The following is a 21500-nucleotide window of genomic DNA, read 5'->3' on the forward strand; positions in this document are numbered from 1 at the left end:
AAGCCTAATTAAAAGAAATAGTAGACATTCTTTCAAAACTGGACAGATATTTGGTAGTAATTTTTGAAACTTGATCATTTAAAATGTAAAAACTACTCTGTTGCTTTGGATGATAAAAATCAGATTTTACCTGCATCTTCTAAATGGAACTGTAATGGAAGATTCAGTAACAAATATTGACAACACTTTGTTTAACAGCCAAAATTTCATTATGCTGTCTTATTTGGAAAGTGTGACAGATTTAATTTCAACATTGAGTGTTGCAATAGAGATTTTTAAAACAAACTTTAGAGGCTTCTAAAGAGTTATGGAATTTTATTTCTTCCTGTCACATTTTCTGTACTATTAGTAAAATTTTAATTCAATTATGTGATGACTTTTGCATAAAAATTCTAAAAAATGAGAATTTGGATTATTAATAATACTGATTTGATTACAGCTAAAAATCAAAACAAACCATCACCACCTCTTCCACAAAAAAATCCACATTCTTTAATGAAACTTTTGATAGTTACCAAGAATTAGAAATGCAGGATTTTAAAAAAATCCAAATTTTTATATTTGCCTTACATATACTTTGAAATATACTTTTCTCCTTAGGAACCCATTATATGAAATATTTTAGCAAATCTCAGTGAATTTTTTTTTTTAAGTCCAGCTGACTGATTGGTACAGCATAGATGATAAATATACTGAATGAATATAGGAAAACAGTGCCCACAGCTTAAGACATGTAATTTTGTTTTTTCTTTCTTTTAGGTTTTTTCAGTTGACATTAATGGCTTAAATATCCAAGAAGTTGTTTCTCTTGATGATCCAGAGAATCTGGCCGTAGACTGGATTAATAATAAACTTTATTTAGTAGAGACCAAGGTCAACCGCATAGATATGGTAAATATAGACGGAAGCCACCGGCTCACCCTCATAACCGAAAACTTGGGGCATCCTAGAGGAATTGCCGTGGACCCAACTGTTGGGTAAGAGATGTGGAAACATACTGATTTTAGTATTTTTGGAGCTTTATCTCTCCTCTTATACATAAAACATCCATTGGATTAATTAAAGGTTAATTCTGATTTCTTGTAGGCTCCAAAACCCATGCTTATTTTATGTCTCCACTCATAGAAGCTTTAAAGGAGTACCTCTACTGGTGTACTAAGAATATATGATTTTTTAGGGATATGAATTTTATTTTTAGTGTTCGCCACATTTGTCTGCTGAGAGAGTAGACTCTGTTCTGACTCAATCTAATAATGTTGTTACAACTAGATGTTGCTTTTGATTCACCGTGATCAAGATGATCATTCTAACATGAATTAGCTGTAGTTTTTTAAAGAGGGGAAAGAAGATCGGAGCTATTCTTTTGGCAATTGTTACAAACTGGGATTGAGATGACAATGGTAATACCTAATTACAAGTTGTTTAATGTGCGACACACCATCAAGATTGGTAATGCTTACTTGTCTGCAGGTGTAAATTCAAATTTTCCTTGTGTCCACATTTGAAAACAGTTATAGGAGACTTAGCTTTCTCCCAAATTCTCAAAGTTGGATCTTAGAACACTTGGGGGTGCCTGGGTGGCTCAGTCGGTTAAGCGTCTGAGTGGCTCAGTCGGTTAAGAGTCTGATTTCGGCTCAGGTCATGATCTTGAAGTTCGTGAGTTCGAGCCCTGCGTTGGGCTGTGTGCTGACAGCTTGGAGCTTGGATCCTGGAGCCTGCTCACACTCTGTCTCTCCCTTTTTATCAAAAAATTAGAAGGCTTGTCTGAACTTTGGGCTACTGAAATGTTGGTGAATGATGATTATTCATTTGCACTTCATGACATGAATTTTTAGGCTGCCATATCAGTGCATTTTAATGGTTGCTATTTGGAGTTGTTGACTCTCCTGATTGGCCTTCATAGTCTCTGATTTTTTTCTTTTGTTGTTTTATACTCCGATGATTCTGGAGAAAATTTCCATTGATCCAAGCAACCTAAAAAAATATTTTCCAGAGAAACTTGTAAAATAACTGTCATCTTTTGTTTTTCTTTTGTAGTTATTTATTTTTCTCAGATTGGGAGAGCCTTTCTGGGGAACCTAAGGTGGAAAGGGCTTTCATGGATGGCACCAACCGGAAAGACTTGGTAAAAACAAAATTGGGATGGCCTGCTGGGATAACCCTGGATATAGTATCAAAGCGTGTTTACTGGGTGGACTGCCGGTTTGATTACATTGAGACTGTAACTTATGATGGAATTCAAAGGTAAGAAGTATTTTTTATAGCTTCATAAGTTTGGGAAAAAATTATATACATATAAATATAAATATTTATAAATAGTATATATATAAATTTATGGAGAGGGGTACATAGCAGGACCAGAATTAAAATACTTTAATTAAAATTAAATTACTGGGTGGCTCAGTTGGTGAAGCATCTGACTTTGGCTTAGGTCATGATCTCATGGTTGGTGAGTTCAAGTCCCCCATGGGGTGAGCTTGAGCTCTGATTTGGTGAGCCCCGCTTCTCTCCCTCCCTCTCTCTCTCTGCCCCTTGCTCACTTGTGCTCCCCCCTCTCAAAAAAATACGGACTTTGTGGGTTCAATATCTTGAATAACTTTTGTGTTGACATTTGCATGAAGCGACAAGGTTTTGTTTTTGGATTGTTGTTAACTTTTCTTGTGTTCCATGTTAATACTCATTATTACGAAGAGCATTTGTTCTTTGATTTCTCCTCTCCAACCTTTCCCCCACTCCCAGATGGAACACATTATTTTCATTAACTCCTGAGTCCATTTATTTCTCTGGGTCCCTTATGGTTTGTTTCCAAAGAACACTTTATCGTTTAGCTTTCTAACTTTCCCCCAGTGAATAAGTACGTTTTATTATTTATTTAGCATAATCTGGTGGGAATTAATTGGATTTTACTCTGCCCTTATGTATTTCAAATTTCAAAGAGAAATTCTGACTTGCTTTTCACCTGATGTACTTCAAAGATACTTAAGAATATTTGAGCATAAACTATAGCATACTTTTTTTTTTGCATTTTTAAATTTTATTTTATTATTTAGATTTTATTTATTTTTTTAATTTACATCCAAATTAGTTAGCATATAGTGGAACAATTATTTCAGGAATAGATTCCTTAATGCCCCTTACACAACCTCTCCAGTAGTAACCCTCTGTTCTCCATCATATGACATACTTTTTATTTCATCTTTTTAGTCTGATTACAGTTAACTGTATTAGTTCAATTGTTAACTGTTTTAGTTTCTCTCTTTTTCATATTTTCAAAAATTGGTTAAACCATAGCCTTTAAATTTGACTAGCAAAAACTACTCTGTGGATTCAGCAAATAAACTGGCCAATTTAATTTTCCAAATGACTTGATTTTATTGTTTTCTTAATGGAAGGAATATTATATTTTTTCTTCTTTATATTTTAAGGGTATCACAGTTTACCACTAGATTTCAGATTCTTAAAACAATCTCTACTTGATGAAATGAAGTGATTGGATATTAAGACTGTGACTTCTTATCACTGAAACTGGTTCCCATAATGAGAATATGAATCAATTTAACATAAAATATCAATCAACCCAATAAGTTGTACAAAAACAATTGAGAAATTGCCCAAATTTTTTTTCTCTTTCACAGGTGTTTTGACATTATATTAGATAGCCTATTTTTATGCTAAAGTTCAAGTAAAACATAAAACATAAAAAAATAAGTGTAGTTTCAGAAATATTTGAGTGCTTTGCTGGCTGTGAAGCAACATCAAAGAGCTATATTAAAGCTCATGAGTACAGCTGAAATCATAAAGTCACTGCCTATTGCTGTGCCAGCAGGTGGCATTCAGGGTTCTGGAATTTGCTAAATGAAAAAGAAAAACCATTCTCTAATCTTAATGTGCCATGTCATTATTGAGTGTTTTAAAGTGTGTGCTTACTTGCCCCCTTAGGTTTCTTTGTTTTTGTTTTTTGCTTTTGTTTTTTTTTTACATTTTGGTGTGAAACCTTAGCATCTTCAGTTCTTAGAGTTCTATAGTGCATTTTTGTTTTCAGGGCTCTTAAGATTTTTCTTGAAGGTGTTTCTATTTTGTCACGAGGCAAAAAATAAGTTTTTTTCTCAGAACCAGCTTCTACTTCACTTTCTTTATGTGGCCTAAGTGAATTATCACTGATGCAGAAGAACTTATGGCAGACATTGTCCTTGCTTGGCACCTTTTACTTGTATTTTCTTCTACATAAGCAGCTCTGGCCACTAAGTGCCTCCACTACAAGTGTGGTGAGCAAACAGGTTTATCCTGAGGCATGGCAGTAGTCGTGCTATTTTTTGGTTTTCCAGAATGACATCAGGAATAGGTCTGTATGGTTGTTCTGGAATTGTTCTACTTACTATCCAGCTCCCTAATTGCTAAGAAATGGTTAATGCTGCAGTGTGAAGTAAGTTGAAGGTATCTGCTACTACATTTCCATTCCCTTGTTATATTCTTTCACCTATGGATTTCAAAATGGTATCTCACATCTTAACCCCCTTCCCCTTTTTTGTGAGACAACCTTAAAGAAGCATGTGAGAAAACAGTAATTTTTCAAAAAGTCTAGAATAAACTAGGACTGGGGATAGAATTTTATTTTCAAGGGTCTTTCCCAAGAGACACATGAAAATCTTTCTATCAAATGTAGGTGGAGATATACCTACAACTTAAAAATATTTTTCTATATATTCTACATTTGGATCAAGAGATTACTTAGCTTTTTATGCATTTACTTGAACTAATTCCACCTTTAATCAAAATGAAGTTATGGGGCACCTGGGTGGCTCAGTCGGTTAAGCGTCCTACTTCGGCTCAGGTCATGATCTCACGATTTGTGAGTTTGAGCCCAAAGTCGGGCTCTGTGCTGACGGGTCAGAGCCTGGAGCCTGCTTCGGATTCTGTGTCTCCCTCTCTTTCTGCCCCTCCCTGCTCGTACTCTGTCTCTGCCTGTCTCAAAAATAAATAAAACTTAAAAAAAAATTAAAAAAAAAAGAAGGTAAAAAAAATTGTGTGATATACATCTTTTGCAACAGGAAGACGGTAGTCTACGGAGGCTCACTCATTCCTCATCCCTTTGGAATAAGCTTGTTTGAAGATTATGTATACTTTACTGATTGGACAAAGATGGCTGTAATGAAGGCAAACAAGTTCACGGAGACCAGTCCACAAGTGTACCTCCAGACCTCCCTGAGGCCCTTTGGAGTGACTGTTTATCATTCCCTCAGGCAGCCTTATGGTATGTTTGCCCCACAACAATGAAAATCCTGCTCAGTACTGGCCTTGGTAGAAAGATTTTTTTTCACAGCCATGGAAGTTAGTGATGAGATTTAGGTGGCATTTTCAAATATGTGGAGGGTTATCTAGAAAGTTAAACTCTCTGAAATTGGCTCTGTAGATCCTGGGCCTTCTGGAGAAATTGACGTATTTCAGAGTTAAAATGCCAAATCTACAGGGAACTTAGAGATGTCTTTTACAGATATTAATTGGCACCAGCAATGTGCCAAGTCCTGTCTAAATGCTGGGGACAGACAGCAAACAAAGCAAACCAAAATATGTATTCTCATTCTACTAGGAGAAATCTTGTATTCAATCCTTTAATATTAAATTTGAGGAAATCGAGGCCCGGAAGAAGAAAATAACATGCCCAAGTTGAGGTGACGTCAGAACCAATTTCTCTTCTTCTCTGTTGTATATGTATGACACCTGTTCTTTGGTTTGCATTGGGTCTGTCATAGGCTGACTGTGTTTGGTGTCATAGGCTGGTCACTTATCAAAAAAAAAGAAATTATTTTGATTCAGACATTGTATAGACTTCTGTTATTTTATAGTAAGTCTTGTTTTAAATTGGCACGACTATGACTGTATATGGCTCTTTTTTGTGTTGATAGAAAGTTTACAATCAATGAACATTAATTCAGGGAAAGGCAGATTTTACTTTAAAACTCCCTTGTTAAGTGGCGGGTTTGACTTTACAGTGGAGAAAGACTATAATTAGGTTTATTCATTTTTTTTTAAACAAAAAAACAGCCACTAGAACTGATACATTCAGGTGAATATCCTTCAGTGTATTCATCCTGGGAAAACATACGTTGGCTGAAAATGCATGCTGCCCCTGAAAACATTTTTGAAATATTTATTTGCAATAATCAGTTTATCAGCTACTAAATTCCTATTTGTCCTTGACCAAAAATATTACCCAATTTTATCATCCAAATTAATTTTCTTTGTAGTTTCCCTAAATCAATCCACCTGAGAAGGTAAAGAGATAATTTTAAAGAGTAAGTCAAAGGTTAAGAAGGTAATTTTCAAAGCAGACATGACATTTTTGGCCATGACAAAAGCTTTGTGTACAGTGAGCTTTTTCAGTCATTCCTTTGAGAATGGGTTTTGGAAGTATAAACTGGTTTGTACTGCAGGCATGTAAGGTTTTGGAATAGATCTGGTTTTGACTTCCAGTTCAGTTGCTGAATAATCTTGGGCAGTTATAAAACTGAGATAATAATATTTAGCTCTTAGAGTCATTGATTGTAAATTGGCTTACTTACAAAGCGAGCATCCAGTGAATAATAGTTATTTATTATATCTTATGAATGGTAAAAATAACCCTAAAGTTTTTTGGGGAGAGGCAGTTACTTTCTAACCACTGAGGCTAGCAGACAGGGTCTGACATAATTGTCTTGGGGAGAAGAATTCCCAAAGTTATCCAGCTGTGGGAACCCTGTGTGTTGCAGTTTGAGAGTAGGTGGGAGAGTCAGAGCAGGTAAATGTGGATGTACACAGCAACAACCAGCAGTGGTGTTTCTGAGTTTCAAACCCATTATTCTGTTTCACCTACAGGGCTCAAAGTGGTTTCACATGTCTTGGGCAATCATACATTTCTAACTGAGATTTAACCCTGTATATTTTTTCCTCTAGTTAACAACCCATGTGGAGATAACAATGGGGGCTGTGAACAGGTCTGTGTCCTCAGCCACAGAACAGATAATGATGGTTTGGGTTACCGCTGCAGGTGCACATTCGGTTTCAGCCTGGATGTGGATAACCACCACTGTGTTGGTAAGAAATCGCTTTTGGGCTCTCTTTTTGGCAAGCAACATAAGGGTATATGCTGCTTTTGGACAGGACTGGACCAGCTGTCATACTTCTTAATGGGGAATAAGCCTTTGGTAGCTGACAGAGCATCTTCCTCAGTAGGCACTACTCCCTTCATACACAGAGCTGTGTTTGAAGATGTACATTTCTGTCCCATGGGTCTTTCCTTTAATTGCACATTGAGGGTTTCCTTGGACTTCCTTTCCCCTTTGTCTCCTTCCTGAAATCTTTGTCTCCTTTTAAAACTATTCTCTCTCTCTCTTTTTTTAATGTTTATTTATTTTGAGAGAGAGACAGACAGACAGACAGAGTGTGAGCAGGGGAGGGGCAGAGAGAGAGAGGGAGGCACAGAATCTGAAGCAGGCTCCAGGCTCTGAGCTGTCAGCACAGAGCCCGATGTGGGGCTCGAACTCACGGATCGTGAGATCATGACCTGAGCCAGAATCAGACGCTCAACCAACTGAGCCACCCAGGTGCCCCTAAACTATTCTCTTAAAATTCCATACAATTCAATTTTGAGTTCTTTTCTCTATTGTGTATACCTTTTCCACTTTAGCTGGTAGCCTTAACTTTATTGGGAATAAAGCCTTGCCTTTATTGTTGCATTCCACAGCAAACTAAGTGTTGGGGCAGCTCATTTACTCATCTAGTTTTTCATTTTTCAGTTCAGATTTTATTTATATCTGCGTCTATGCTCTGGGATGCAATTCAGTTCTTTTCTTCTTTTTCTTTCTTTTTTTTTTTTTACATTTTTTTTTTTTACATTTATTTTTGAGAGAGAGAGAGATAGAGAGACAGAGAGAGAGAGAGAGAGAGAGAGCAGAAGTGGGGGAGGGGCAGCAAGGGGGAGGGAGACACAGAATCCAAAGCAAGCTCTGAGCTGTCAGCACAGAGCCTGAAGCAGGGCTTGAACCCACAAACTGTGAGATCATGACCTGAGCCGAAGTCGGATGCTTAACCGACTGAACCACCCAGGTGCCCCTTTTTCTTCTTTTGTTGCCTACACATCTACTCATGATTAAGCTCTTGCCTCAGCTTCAGCGATGAAATGCACACTCCTACAATTTTTGTTTCTCTTGTCTTCACCTTGAAAACTCTCCTTTTTAATGCCTTGACAAATTCTTGCTCCCCAGATGGTGCTGCTTTGGGCTTGGAATGTAAATTCTCTAATTCTACCAGGGACAAATTTGTTAACTTAAAAAAAAAAAAATGTTTATTATTTTAAGAGGGTGGTGAGAGAGGGAGACACAGAATCCAAAGCAGGCTCCAGGCTCTGAGATGTCAGTACAGAGCCCAATGTGGGGCTTGAACTCACAGACTGCGAGATCACAACCTGAGCCAAAGTTGGCTGCTTAACCAACTGAATCACTCAGGCACCCCAAATTTGTTGACTTTGTAGGTAATCCCAGACTCAGATAAAAATCACCCACATTTAAAAAGCCATGTATTTCTGACTGTTACATTGACACTACATTGTGTAATGATTTTGCACTTAAACTCCTGCAATTTTAGTTTTTTGGGTATACCTCTTGGGTATACCTCTTTTTGATTTCCTGACATACTATTACTGTCTCCTACTTTGATTTTAAAATCACTCCTTTTCCCCTATTTCCTCTATTTTTCCTCTCCCCTCCCATCTTTTCCTTCTTTGTTTATTTCTAAATAACTTACCTGGTTACTGTTAATTCTTCCTTCACCGGTCTTAATACCTTAAAAACTGCAGTAGGATTCTTGGTATAGATCTTTATTCAAAAGTTAATCCAAATCAAGGATTTTGATGGAATTACTATGCAGGTCAGTTAATACTGCCTTAGAAATTCAGCCTATGGACCATGTTTTATATAAATCTTAAGGATAAATTTCTCGGGAAGAAGAAAGATTGTAATAGTTATATTGCCGTCATAGCTGCTTATCTTTTTTTCCTCTGTTCCCATTGTTTCCAACTATGTTTTCCACAGATTTATTTTTTATGTTTATTTCAGAAGTACATTTCTGAATTATAAAATGTGCATTGTGGATGTATAAGTAATTTCTCTGGAATTCAAGAACCAGCCTGTGGCTCATGGCGATGTGTTCTTCTTCCTACAGTTGTTAAGCAGTTCCTGATCTTTTCATCTGAGGTGGCTATTCGTGGCATCCTGTTCAACCTGTCTACCCAAGAAGATGTCATAGTTCCAGTGACAGGAAATCCTTCTTTCTTTGTTGGGGTTGATTTTGATGCCCAAGAGAACACTATCTTTTTTTCAGATACATCAAAAGACATGATTTTTAAACAAAATATCAATGGCACAGGTGAGAATACATTAAAATTTTTTTGCATGCTTTGTCTGTTTTTTAATAATAACAATAATAATAATTTTCTAACTAGAACTTACTTGGCTTGCTAAATATTTTTAAATAAGGAAAGAGAGCCATTACTTTTCTTGTGACTTAAGTTAAAACAAAAACTTTTTCTTAAGGGTATATATATATTTTTTTTAATTTTTTAATGTTTATTTATTTTTGAGACAGAGAGAGACAGAGCATGAATGGGGGAGGGGCAGAGAGAGAGGGAGACACAGAATCGGAGGCAGGCTCCAGGCTCTGAGCCATGAGCCCAGAGCCTGACGCAGGGCTCGAACTCACGAACCGTGAGATCGTGACCTGAGCTGAAGTCGGACGCTCAACCGACCGAGCCACCCAGGCACCCCTTAAGGGTATATTTTTAATGATGAGAAATTTTAATATAAAAGAAGCTGACATTCCATAAAAGGAGAGTCAGTAATGGGTTAATTGATTAGAAGCTATTCCTCATATTCAAGCAGCCAGAGGATCTCTCTGGGAAGGATGCTGGGCTTGAAATAATAGTAAAAAAAAAAAAACAACCCCCAAAAACAAAAACATGAATTATATGTGAGTGTCGATTTACTATAAATTTTCAATTGATTTGGGTTCTGTTAATATCTTCATAATCATCACAGAGAGACACATTATAATCATGCACACTTTACTGTTGTGTACTTTATTGGATGATGACATCATCTTATATTTGGATTTTATAACCCACTGGAGAATTCTATCAAATACCACAACCAGATAAGGATACCATAAGAAAAGAAAGCTCTAGGCCATTACTTCTGGTAAATATTGATGCAAGGCTTCTCAACAAAATAAACAATATTGCAGACAGAATTCAGGAACGCATTAAAAGGGTTATATACTATGACCAAGTGGGATTTATCCCTGGGATGCAAGGATGATTCAATATATGCAAATCAATAAATGTAATACACTACATCAATAAAATGAAAGATAAAATCACACAATCATCTCAATAGATGCAGAAAAAGCATTTGACAAAAGAAAACATACTTTAATGATAAAAACTCTTAACAGAGTGGGTATAGAAGTAACATATCTCACTATAATAAAGGCCATGTACAACAAACACACAGCTAACATTATACTGAATGGAGAGAAATTGAAGGCATTCCCCCTAAGATTAAGAACAAGGCAAGGATGCCCTCTGTCAATATAGTGCTGGAAGTCCCCGCTAGAGCTATTAGGTAAGACAAAGAAGTAAAAGCCATCCAAGTTAGAAAGAAAGCAGCAAAAAGGCAGTTATTTGCTGCTGACCCTATATATACAAAAAATCCCAAAGAATCAGTCAAAAACTGTTGCAATTTAATTAATAATTTCAATAAAATGGCAGAGCAGAAAATCAACATACAGAAATCAGTTGCTTTCCTTTACACTAATGATGAAGCATCCAAAAAAGACGTAAAAACAAAACATTCCATGCACAATAGCATCAAAAAGAATAGAATACTTAGGAATCAATGTAACCAATGAAGTAGAAGATCTGTAAAATGAAAACTACAAAACTTAGATGAAAGACATTGAAGAAGACACATACAAATGGAAAAACATCCCAAGTTCATGGACTGGAAGAATTGATATTATTAAAATGGTCATAATACCCAAAGTCATCTACAGATTCAGTGCAATCCTTATCAAATGACCAAAAGCATTCCTCATAGAAATAGAAGAAACAATCCTAAAATTTGTAGGGAACCACGAAAGACAATAATGGAAAATTAGGACAAAATAGAGAGCGCAGAACTGAACTCTAGCATATATAGCCAACTAATATTTGAGACAGGTTTCAAGAATAATCAATGGGAAAAGGATAGTCTCTTCAACAAATGGTGTTGAGAAAACTGGAGAAACACATGTAATACAGTGGAATTGGATCCTTACTTCACACAAGTCACAAAAATTAACCAAAGTAGATCAAAGACTTAAAAAATTATTTCTGATACCATAAAACTCCCAGAAGAAAACATAGGGAAGAAGTTCACTAGTATTGGTTTTGGCAATAAGTTTTTGTGCACAAACACAACAGCAAAAATGAATGAATGGGACTACATCAAACTCAAGCTTCTGCACAGCAAACTAAACAACAAAATGAAAAGACCACCTACAGAAAGGGAGGAAGATATTTTCAAACTATATATTGGTTAAGGGGGTTAATATCCAAAATACATAAAGAACTCAGTCTAACTCAGTAATGATGACGACAACAACAGTCAAATCCAATTAAAAAATGGACAGCAGAACCAAATAGACATTGTCTTAAATAGGGCATCAAAATGGTCCAAAATGGTCCACACACACATGAAAAGATGCTTAAGATCACTAATCTTTAGGGAATTGAAAATCAAAAGTATGATGAGACATCACCTGCTACTAGTCAGAATGGCTAATATCAAAAAGACAAGAAATAACAAGTATTGGCAAGGATGTGGAGAAAAGGGAATCCTGATGCACCATTGCAGGGAAGGTAAATTGGTGCAGCCACTGTGGAAAACAGTATGGAGATTCCTCAAGAAATTGAAAAGAGAACTAACAGATGACCCAGTAATTCCACTACTGGTATTTACCTAAAGAAAATGAAAACACTAATTTGAAAAGATATCTGCACCCCTAATTGTTGCAGCCTTATTTCCAATAGCCAAATTATGGAAACTGCCCACATGTCCATTAATAGATGAATGGATAAAGAAAATGTGGTATATATACAATGGAATGATATTCAGTCGTAAAAAAGTAAATCTTGTGATTTTCAACACAGGAGAGTATAATGAGTATAGAGTATATGAGTATAGAGAGTATAATGTTAAGTGAAATAAGGCAGTTAGAGAAAGGCAAATACTGTATGGTTTGCTCATAGGTGGAAATTAAGAAACAAATGAACAAAGGAAAAAAGAAAAAGACAACAGAAGGTCTTTCTTTCTGTATGGGCCTCATCAGCTGGATAACTTCAGATATTGAGGCAGACTTTCTGTTGGGGAGCTTCCAAACATCAATATTAGTAAATCTTTTTCTAGGGATAGTCCTTTGTCCTTATTAGATGTCTCCATTCTCCTTGGTATGGGGATTAAGAGGTTCTGAAGGTAGCTTGCCATCTGTGTTATAGGAGAAGTACAGAGGACAGGGGGCCAAGGACCGACCCTTCAGTTCACTAGTCACACAATTTGCCTGTATTCAGTTTTGTTCCACCCAGCAGATGCAGTTCCGTTGTGCATTGTGGTGTCTTTGAGCCCACAGCGTCTCTGCATCATTTCCTCCAGAGAACAAGATTGCTGGTCTGTTAGAAGAGGTAGATGGACAGAAGTGGCAGAATTGCTTACGATCCGGGAAGGACCTGGTGGTCTCACTGCTTCTAATACCAACTTGTAACTAAGCACTTTAGTTCTTCACCCTTGTGTGTTGCAGAGCCCGGTATCTCTGACCACGAATATGTTGAAGTGTCTGTGTGTGTGTGTGGGTCTTCCCCCTGCTGGACTTAGTTTGCATCTTCCTCCCCCCCCCCCCCCCCCCTTAGTGAGTTATTACCTGCAGTCCCTTTCTCTTCCAAAGTGTCAAAATCTCTTATCTGCTGTGCCTTTGTTGTCATGTTAGTAGAGTTTGGAAGGAAGAGGAGAAAAGATGTGTGGTCAGTCTTCTACTTTCAACCAGACTGCATCTATCTGAAGACTAGAGTTAGGTCCACTGAGCTTGGAGAACTCCAGTCAATGTTAGCTTTCACCAAAAAGCAGAGTTAGGTTTTTTGCCACATGTAGGCTCAGTCTCCTACAGATCAGCTTCCTTCTGCTTTGTCAAACTGGAATTCTCATCACGCTTTTTGTCAGTCTACATAATGAGCAAGTTACCTTTTAAAACACTCTATAGTATGCTTTGGTGAGAGAGGTTTTACACTGCTGTTTTCCATGAATAAGTGTCATTGAGTACATATGTAGAGAATGAGTTGTCAGAGATCATGTTAAAGTCAAGATCAGCTGAATGAAGCTCTCAAGGGACTCCGATATGATCAAATCTCTCCCATCCTAAAAGTGCAACCCACATCTCAGTCCAAGTGTCTTTCTAGTTACAGCTCTCTCTCTCTTTCATTTCATGGTTGGACTTCTTGGAACATTGGCTTACATGTTCCTGTTCTCACTTCCACATTTATACTTTCCACTTATTCCTCACTCCATCTCAATCTGCCAACTATGTCACTTCACACTCTTCTCATCTTGGTCACCTCCAATCTCGTTTCCTTATCTTTCTGGTGTTCTTCAGAGGTCGTTCCTTCTTTGCCTGTTTCCTATATAGGCGTGTTCTCTATGTTCAACATGTGGGTCTCTTCTATTTTCTGCATAATTTTGCACCTTCAGTGTCTTGGATTACCATTTATGTAGCCATTATAAATTAGAATGGGGAGACTTATGGTAAGGCATTTACTGAATGATTTTCCTCCTAACCTGGCAAATGAGGGAAAGATCAGGGAAGGCTTTTTTCAGGTGATATAAATATCCCTCCATAAATCTCCCTCCAAGCTCTCTGAGATTCACACCCATAATGCCAACTGCCTTTTGCATATCTCACCATATATCCCACAACTACCTCAAAACCAACAGATGTAAGTAGACATCTTTACTCCATGTAAGACTTCCTGCCTTAGAGCATGTAGAGCATGACCACTGTCCCTTTCCCTCTTATCACCCCTCCCCACCCCCATTCCTCCCAGGGTCTGGTGGTTACCTAAATTTCTCCCTTTCTCTTAACCTCTGTCATTAACTGATTAACCTCTAAAACACATGGAGTTCTCAATCTCTCTCTTTCTCACTTCCAAGTCTTTCCTTTCCTACAGCACCTAATTCACCCCTTCCTTTGGGAAAACTGTCCACACCTCCACCTCACCTTGTGCTTCATTTGGAGTCTGTGTTTCATACCATTCCATGCACATCTGTCAAAATACCCATTACTTTTTGATTTCTACCTCTTAGTTTAATTGCCTCCACTTCATTATAAATCCTTCAAAGGCAGTGTCCACACTTCTTTCAAGATGCTTCACTCTTCTATGACTCAGTTTCCTCATCTACAAAATAAGGTTGCTAATAATACCACCTTCCTTGAACTGTTGTGATGATGGATGATTCCATGTAAAATCTTTGGGCCAGTTCCTGGCTTGTAAGTGCTCAATATAAGCTATTATTACAAATACTATTAGCAATATTATGTTTCCTAAGTATCTAGTATGGTGTCTGGCACATAGAAGACTTTCTTTTATAATTTGCTAAGTAAATGAATGGAAAAAGCACTACGATGGTTTTCCCTACTTCAAAAAGTGTTATTGACTGTGATTCAGATTTCCTTAATGAAAATAAGAAAAAGGGGAAAAGACTTAAAAATTTCACCAAGAGAAAAGTGGTCTTTTTTTTCCTCCTGTACCTCTGATTTCCATTTGGAATCTTTGCTGGTCTTTTCAAAATAGGGCAACTTTGCAGTTTGAAAGGCTGTTGAGAAGGTTGGGTGGTCACACCTCAGAGATCTCCTGCCAGTGGTACCTGGTGGCTTATCAGAGCTCTCTGTGGGTGGTGCTTGTGAATATGTGAACTCAGGTATCTTCTCTTCTTTCAGATGTTCTGCAATGAGAAATTTTTTTCTGGAAGGTTGAACAAGGGAGTAAATGTAGGGCATACCACTTCTGGTTCAGTTTATCAGAATCATATCTGTTTTTTGAGATCCAAACTTTTGGGAATGGATAGATTCTAGTTTTATCTCTGGTTGCTCAGCAGTGGTTTTGTTTTGTTTTGTTTTGTTTTTTAAGAATTCCACGTGGGTTACTGAAATATGTTATAACTTTGACACAATTTAAATATGCAGTAGTTGGAAAATGTATGGCATAAAATATATTTAGCTTAAACCTTGTTCATATTTCAACTTACAGGAAGAGAAATTCTCACCGCCAACAGGGTGGAAAGTGTTGAAAGTTTGACTTTTGATTGGATTTCAAAGAATCTTTATTGGACAGATGCTTCTTACAGGAGTATCAGTGTCATGAGGTTAGCTGATAAATCGAGACGTGCAATAATCCAGAATTTAAATAACCCACGATCAATTGTAGTTCATCCTATTGCTGGGTAAGTGTGTTCATGTTTCCTGAAAAGCTTGAAACTGTATGTCTTTTAAAGTTATTGAAAAGTGATGCCACATTTATTTGGCAAGCTCAGCAAATATAAGATTGAACTACATAAATTGAAATCACCTTAAATTTTATCCCTGTAGCATAAGTTTAAGTAATCATTTCATCTCCTTGAAATCACTTTCTCCTTAGTTTCAGCTTTCCCAGTCTTCACTGAAGTGTGTTTTTTTTCCACAGTTGAAGAGGACCAACAATGTGATACAGATTCAGTAGAAAAGGATTGAATGTGCAGTGGAATTATCAGGAAAGGATCAAATTCTTTCCCCGCTTTAATGTATTGATACAAAGCGTGGCAAAACTTGCTTAATCATTCAGTAGTTTTCAGAATAAAAAGTCTTTCAGACCACAGACTAAGTTTCATGTTTAACCATTCCGTGATTGGTGGTGTCAGACAAGAAAAGGCAGAACAGTTTATACTATTCCTTTTAGGTTCTTACCTTTCTTATTTAAATCCGGTTAATAGCGAATATGTTTGTTTGGAACAAGTCTGAGCTTGGTAGCTGTATTTGAGTGGAGTTTAAAAAGAAAAAAGAAAGTGAGTGGTAAGTCACTAAAACCTGATTTCTGGAGGACACAGAGTAAGCACTTGACATAATCTTGTCTAATTCAAAAGCTGGTTTGTGAGGCAGGAAGATATAATACCTGATAAACAACAGTTAGTACTCAAATTTCAGACCTATCTGACTACAAAGCCTTTGTATCTAAAGAACTCTGTATGATGCCTCAGAGTGTTTATTTTGTATTTAAATTTCTTCCTGTGAAATAATGTAAGAAACATTTAAAAACTGGTGATATTATTAATAATACATTTTATTGCCCTGTAAAGAGTTGATTTCCTAATGAACTTATCTTAAACTAAATCTTAGCCATTTGGTTTTGAAGAGCTGTTAAATTCCTTTCCTACTGACTCCTTCATTTAAATAATATGAAGTCACATTTCAGAAAATTATGTTTTGGAAAGACTAATTTTAAGGGTCACATGAGAGAGAAAAGTTTTGTTTGTTTGTTTGTTTGTTTTTTACCCCTAGATTTTTCTTTTTGTCACTCCTCAGAATAAAAGTTTACCTTGGATAGAGAGTGAGAGTTGGTTTGGGTGCATTCTTCAACCGAGATGAAATGCTTTCCTTGTGGAAGATGACTAAAGAGCTATCTAGTGTGACCTAGATGTTTAATCCAGAGAGGAAAGAGAGATTAAAATCTGTATTCTTGCTCATAGTATATTATTTCATTTCAACAACTTGGGAGTATTTAAAGTAACCCAGGGGTGCCTGGCTGGCTCAGTCAGTGGAGGGTGTGACTCTTGATCTAGGGGTTGTAGTTTCGAGCTCCATGTTGGGTTTAGAGATTACTTAAAAAATAAAATCTTAAAATGTAACCTGAATTATGTCTTTTTAAAGAATCTACTTGGTGACAATAGTTTCATGTCCCAAGTCTAGCACATTGGTTCTTTGCTCTGGATGCCCATTTTAATGCCATTGTATTTATGACTTTAGTTATATATTGCTAACTGAATTTTTAATTAAGAGATCGATAGTACACTAAACTTGCCTATTAAACAGATTTTATTTTTTCTGCATAAGCCCAAGAACATATACAGAAAATGAAATTGTAACATGTCTCTGGAAAATCTGAGTCATGTAGTTTGTTCCAGTGTTAACATTTTTGATTTATTACCTCTTTTTCTAGGTATATATTCTTCACTGATTGGTTCCGTCCTGCTAAAATTATGAGAGCATGGAGTGATGGATCTAACCTTTTGCCTATAGTAAACACTACTCTTGGATGGCCCAATGGGTTGGCCATTGACTGGGGGTAAGTAGGAATCATTGTGAATTATTAAGTTCCCTCTTAGTGTGGACCACATGAAGCAGTATGATGGAGTGAGGAAACTGGTACTACTTGCACTCAGATATTTTTACATCATTGGCACTGGGAGAAGGACATAGTATGATACAAGGACACAAAGAACACATAGTTAGCCAACTTCTGCTGGGATGAAAACTAATGCACTCATGAACATTCTGAGGATATTGATAGAGGGAGCAGAATGATAGGACCTTGTGGGAGGTCCGTACAGAGGAGGCAAGACGGAAATCACATTAGAAGTAGGATAGGGGATTTGATGAAGTCCAGGTGATGCGTAATTTTCATAGGGAGCATCTTGTGGGTAGGAAATCTTTAGTTTCAATTAATTAACAAATGTGTATTTGCATATATATACTCTGGGAGAATTTTGAAGTATAAGATAGAGTTCTCAGGAAATTGATGATCTAGGAACATAGGAAAAGATAACGGGGTAAAAAAGCTTACAGAGATTAATGCCAAAGTAGTCTATAGAAGAGACAAAAGGAAGAAATATATGTAGTCTTTTAAACATAGATTACTACCAATATTTTGTTAACTTATGGACTTAACCAGGAGAAAAATAAAATACCTAACTGGAAGATAACATTAAAAAATTTTTAAGACAATTAAAAATTGCTTCGTTAGAACGTATGGTGGGGGGCATAAGTAAGGTGATGAAAAAGAATGAAATCATGCCATTTTCAAAAACTATCACATTTTTAGTGAGTATAATCTAATCTTTAAAACTTTGTTTAATAAATGTTTCAACTGAACATACCATTTATGATTGTCCTCCGTGGAAAGGGTGCATTACTAGTTTCTGGATAACAGATAACTAAGTATTTTATCATTTTAGTGCTTTACGGTTGTACTGGGTAGATGCCTTTTTTGATAAAATTGAGCACAGCACCTTTGATGGCTTAGACAGAAGAAACCTGGGCCATATACAGCAGATGACACATCCATTTGGACTTACTGTCTTTGGAGGTATGCTTTGAAGCAATAAAAGTGTGTGTTTTTTTTGTACTTTGCAAATTGTTAACAGTAGACTCATCCTCATTTGGCAATCTCACAACTCCAGAAAAGTTGGTTACTTTAGAATACAAAAAATGAGAATGGTGCTATTATGTGTAGACAAAACATTTGTTTTTTTTGACTGACCATTTTCACTTTGTGAATTTTTTGTTTTAGACGCTTTTAGATAATAATTGACAATTTATACAGGTATAGCATTTTGTAGATTACATGTATTATAAACTCCCCAAGTACTCTATGATATAAATATCTCCCAAAGAAATAAACTACTGATTTCATCACTTTTAAGAATAAAACACTAGGAGTGTTTGTGGTGCCTTGCGTTTTGTTATTCTTTGTAAAAACCTTCTTAGAATCCATGTGGGAAAGCTACTACACACGTTTATCAACTGCATAGGCACTGAATGACTCTGAAACTTTTTAGACACATATTGGGTAACTGATATCATTGTTGTTATATAGAAATTAGTATATGTCTTGTGAAAAAGAGCTAGACGTAGTTGTTTTTTCATGAACCTTTCCGATAATTTAATGCTGATAGTAAAGATTGCTTGGGGGTGTGAAATTCTGGGAAACACAGCAGCAATGATCACAATGTTTCAGTTTTCCTTGTCCTGGCTCCCCCCTTGAGTGGAGTTGTGGTATTGAGTTGAGTGTAGCTTGGCATTGTGAAACAGGTGGTTTATTTAGTCTTGAACACAAGGTTTCTGCAAATGATTGTATAGCTTGTGCATTGTACAAAATTGCCAGGCCAAGAGGATGAAGAGAGACTCAAATCTAACCTGGTTCTGTTTGACAAACCATAATTAGTCCAGTTAGTGCCGTTTTGTGATCCACGAAAGGCCCTGGACCATATGTACTTGTGTACTTGGATGGAACATCCTACTCTGGATAATTAGCAAGGTGCTTTAACAGGCTAGATACTGACTGTAAATCATAAAGACTTTCTCCCATGCATATAGTGTGGAATGAATAGTAGTAAATATATTGCATGTTCCATCCTGCTGTCTGTTTATCTGTGGAGGAGTGCATGGCATTTAAAAATATTTTAAAAATGCTCTTGAGAGAGTAAGTTTTTATGATGAGATGAGTCAATTCTACATACTCACCCCTTTCTATTTATGCCTTTCCACTTACTCACGCCCTTTTCACTAATGATGTCAGACAGCCATTTGATGTCACATAGGAACATTGTAAGAATGTTAAATTTTTCCTGCTCCTTGAGGGAATGTTTTGGGATTGAATAAAAAGGCACTTTCAATACCTTTTGGTTTCATCAGTATGAAAAAAATTTTAGTGCATACTCACAAAAGCAGCACCATGTTCCCCAAATAATAATAATAATAATAGTAATAATAATGATGATAATAATAATAATAGGTTTCTCCCAACACTGCCCTTCATTGTGAATTTCTTATAGAAAATTATTTTTTTTTTAAGTTTATTTTGAGAGAGAGGGGGAAGAGAGAGAGAATCCCAAGCAGGCTCTGCATGTCAGTACAGAGCCTGATGTGGGACTCAAACCCACAAACTGGGAAATCATGACCTGAGCTGAAACCAAGAGTTGACTGAGCCACCCACAGGCCCCTGGAAAATTCTTTGATTGCACAACACCATAGAAATTATCCTTCTTTTTATGGAAAGGCTAGATATGCCTGGCTATCTGTGCACCACACAGGAGTGAAAGGTTTATGGAACTTCTTATCTATTTAAGTATAGTAAGATACCTTCATGAGTCGTGGAATTGAGATTGTCAGTCAGTCTAGATAAGGTTTAGTAACTCCAGTGACTGATTAGTCATTGATTAGGCCACAGATAAGGGAAATTGGTCTAATGATAAAATTTGTGGCATTTTTGGCATTTTTTGGTTAGCTGGGAATTTTAAAGTATTGTTAAAAAGAAAAATCCACTGATTCTATTCAAAATGTGTGTGTTTACTTTCTTGCTCTGGTAGCATAAAGGGAACATGACTAACTATTTTGAACTTCATGGAATATTACTACAGTTGGAGAGGTAGGCACACTTCTGTGGATAATTTGATTGATCCCCAGAGCTACAAAATTAGTGTCCTCAATTAAGACATGGGATATATACAAGGGTTGATCTGGAAGGGAGCTTAGAGATGTAGTTATTTCCTTAATTTTACTAAAAAAGAACCCTCATCCAGTTAAGTACTTGCCTATAAGCACTGAGAAGTTTAGTGCGTTAGGTGGGATAAGAACTCGGTCATATGAGACACATCTAATGCTCTACTGAATAATCCAATTTTTTTTTTCAACGTTTTTTTATTTATTTTTGGGACAGAGAGAGACAGAGCATGAACGGGGAAGGGGCAGAGAGAGAGGGAGACACAGAATCGGAAACAGGCTCCAGGCTCTGAGCCATCAGCCCAGAGCCTGATGCGGGGCTCGAACCCACAGACCGCGAGATCGTGACCTGGCTGAAGTCGGACGCTTAATCGACTGCGCCACCCAGGCGCCCCCCAATTTTTTATTTTTACCTATGGAAGTCCAAACCTAATTGCTATTAAATACCATCACAATACTCCATACATGCCTGCCTGAACCAGAACTCTGGTATCATTAAATATGTAGCCTTCTAAGGAGCCATTTCTAGAGAGTAATAAGTCACAGAAAATGATCGCAGAAATATATTACAGATATTTGTGGGAGAATCTTCTCACATTTGCAAGAAGCGTTACAAGTCTATTGCATTTTCCAAAGTGAGCTGTGATGATAATACTAATCACTGGTATTTCTTCTTAGACTATGTGTTTTTTACCGACTGGAGACTGGGTGCCATCGTTCGAGTGAGGAAAATGGATGGTGGAGACATGAGAGTTATCCGAAGTGGCATCACTAATATAATGCATGTGAAATCATATGATGCCAACACTCAGACTGGTGAGGTTGCCAAGTTCTTTTACATGGTTGTATTTTGTTTAATATGGTGGCTCCTTTACTTTTTAGTATGTATGATTTAATATAGCTCCTGATTGTTATAT

General features: G+C 36.8%; 1 protein-coding gene across 6 annotated transcripts in view; it reads left to right on the forward strand.

Moving 5' to 3' along the window:
• Nucleotides 1–21500, forward strand: part of LRP2 (LDL receptor related protein 2) — a 198753-nt gene that overhangs the window by 74844 nt on the left and 102409 nt on the right. For all 6 annotated transcript variants that reach the window (XM_078451168.2, XM_078451170.2, XM_078451169.2 and 3 more), the window contains exons 12-20: nt 760–977; nt 2038–2244; nt 5049–5251; nt 6931–7071; nt 9196–9399; nt 15362–15554; nt 17303–17428; nt 18318–18448; nt 21262–21399. In XM_078451168.2, the coding sequence (XP_078307294.2) occupies nt 760–977; nt 2038–2244; nt 5049–5251; nt 6931–7071; nt 9196–9399; nt 15362–15554; nt 17303–17428; nt 18318–18448; nt 21262–21399 (1561 nt within the window). The remainder of the gene's footprint in view (nt 1–759; nt 978–2037; nt 2245–5048; nt 5252–6930; nt 7072–9195; nt 9400–15361; nt 15555–17302; nt 17429–18317; nt 18449–21261; nt 21400–21500) is intronic.

This window comes from Panthera onca, chromosome C1 (genome assembly GCF_046562875.1).
Source record: "Panthera onca isolate mPanOnc1 chromosome C1, mPanOnc1 haplotype 2, whole genome shotgun sequence".
NCBI classification, from domain to species: Eukaryota; Metazoa; Chordata; class Mammalia; order Carnivora; family Felidae; genus Panthera; species Panthera onca.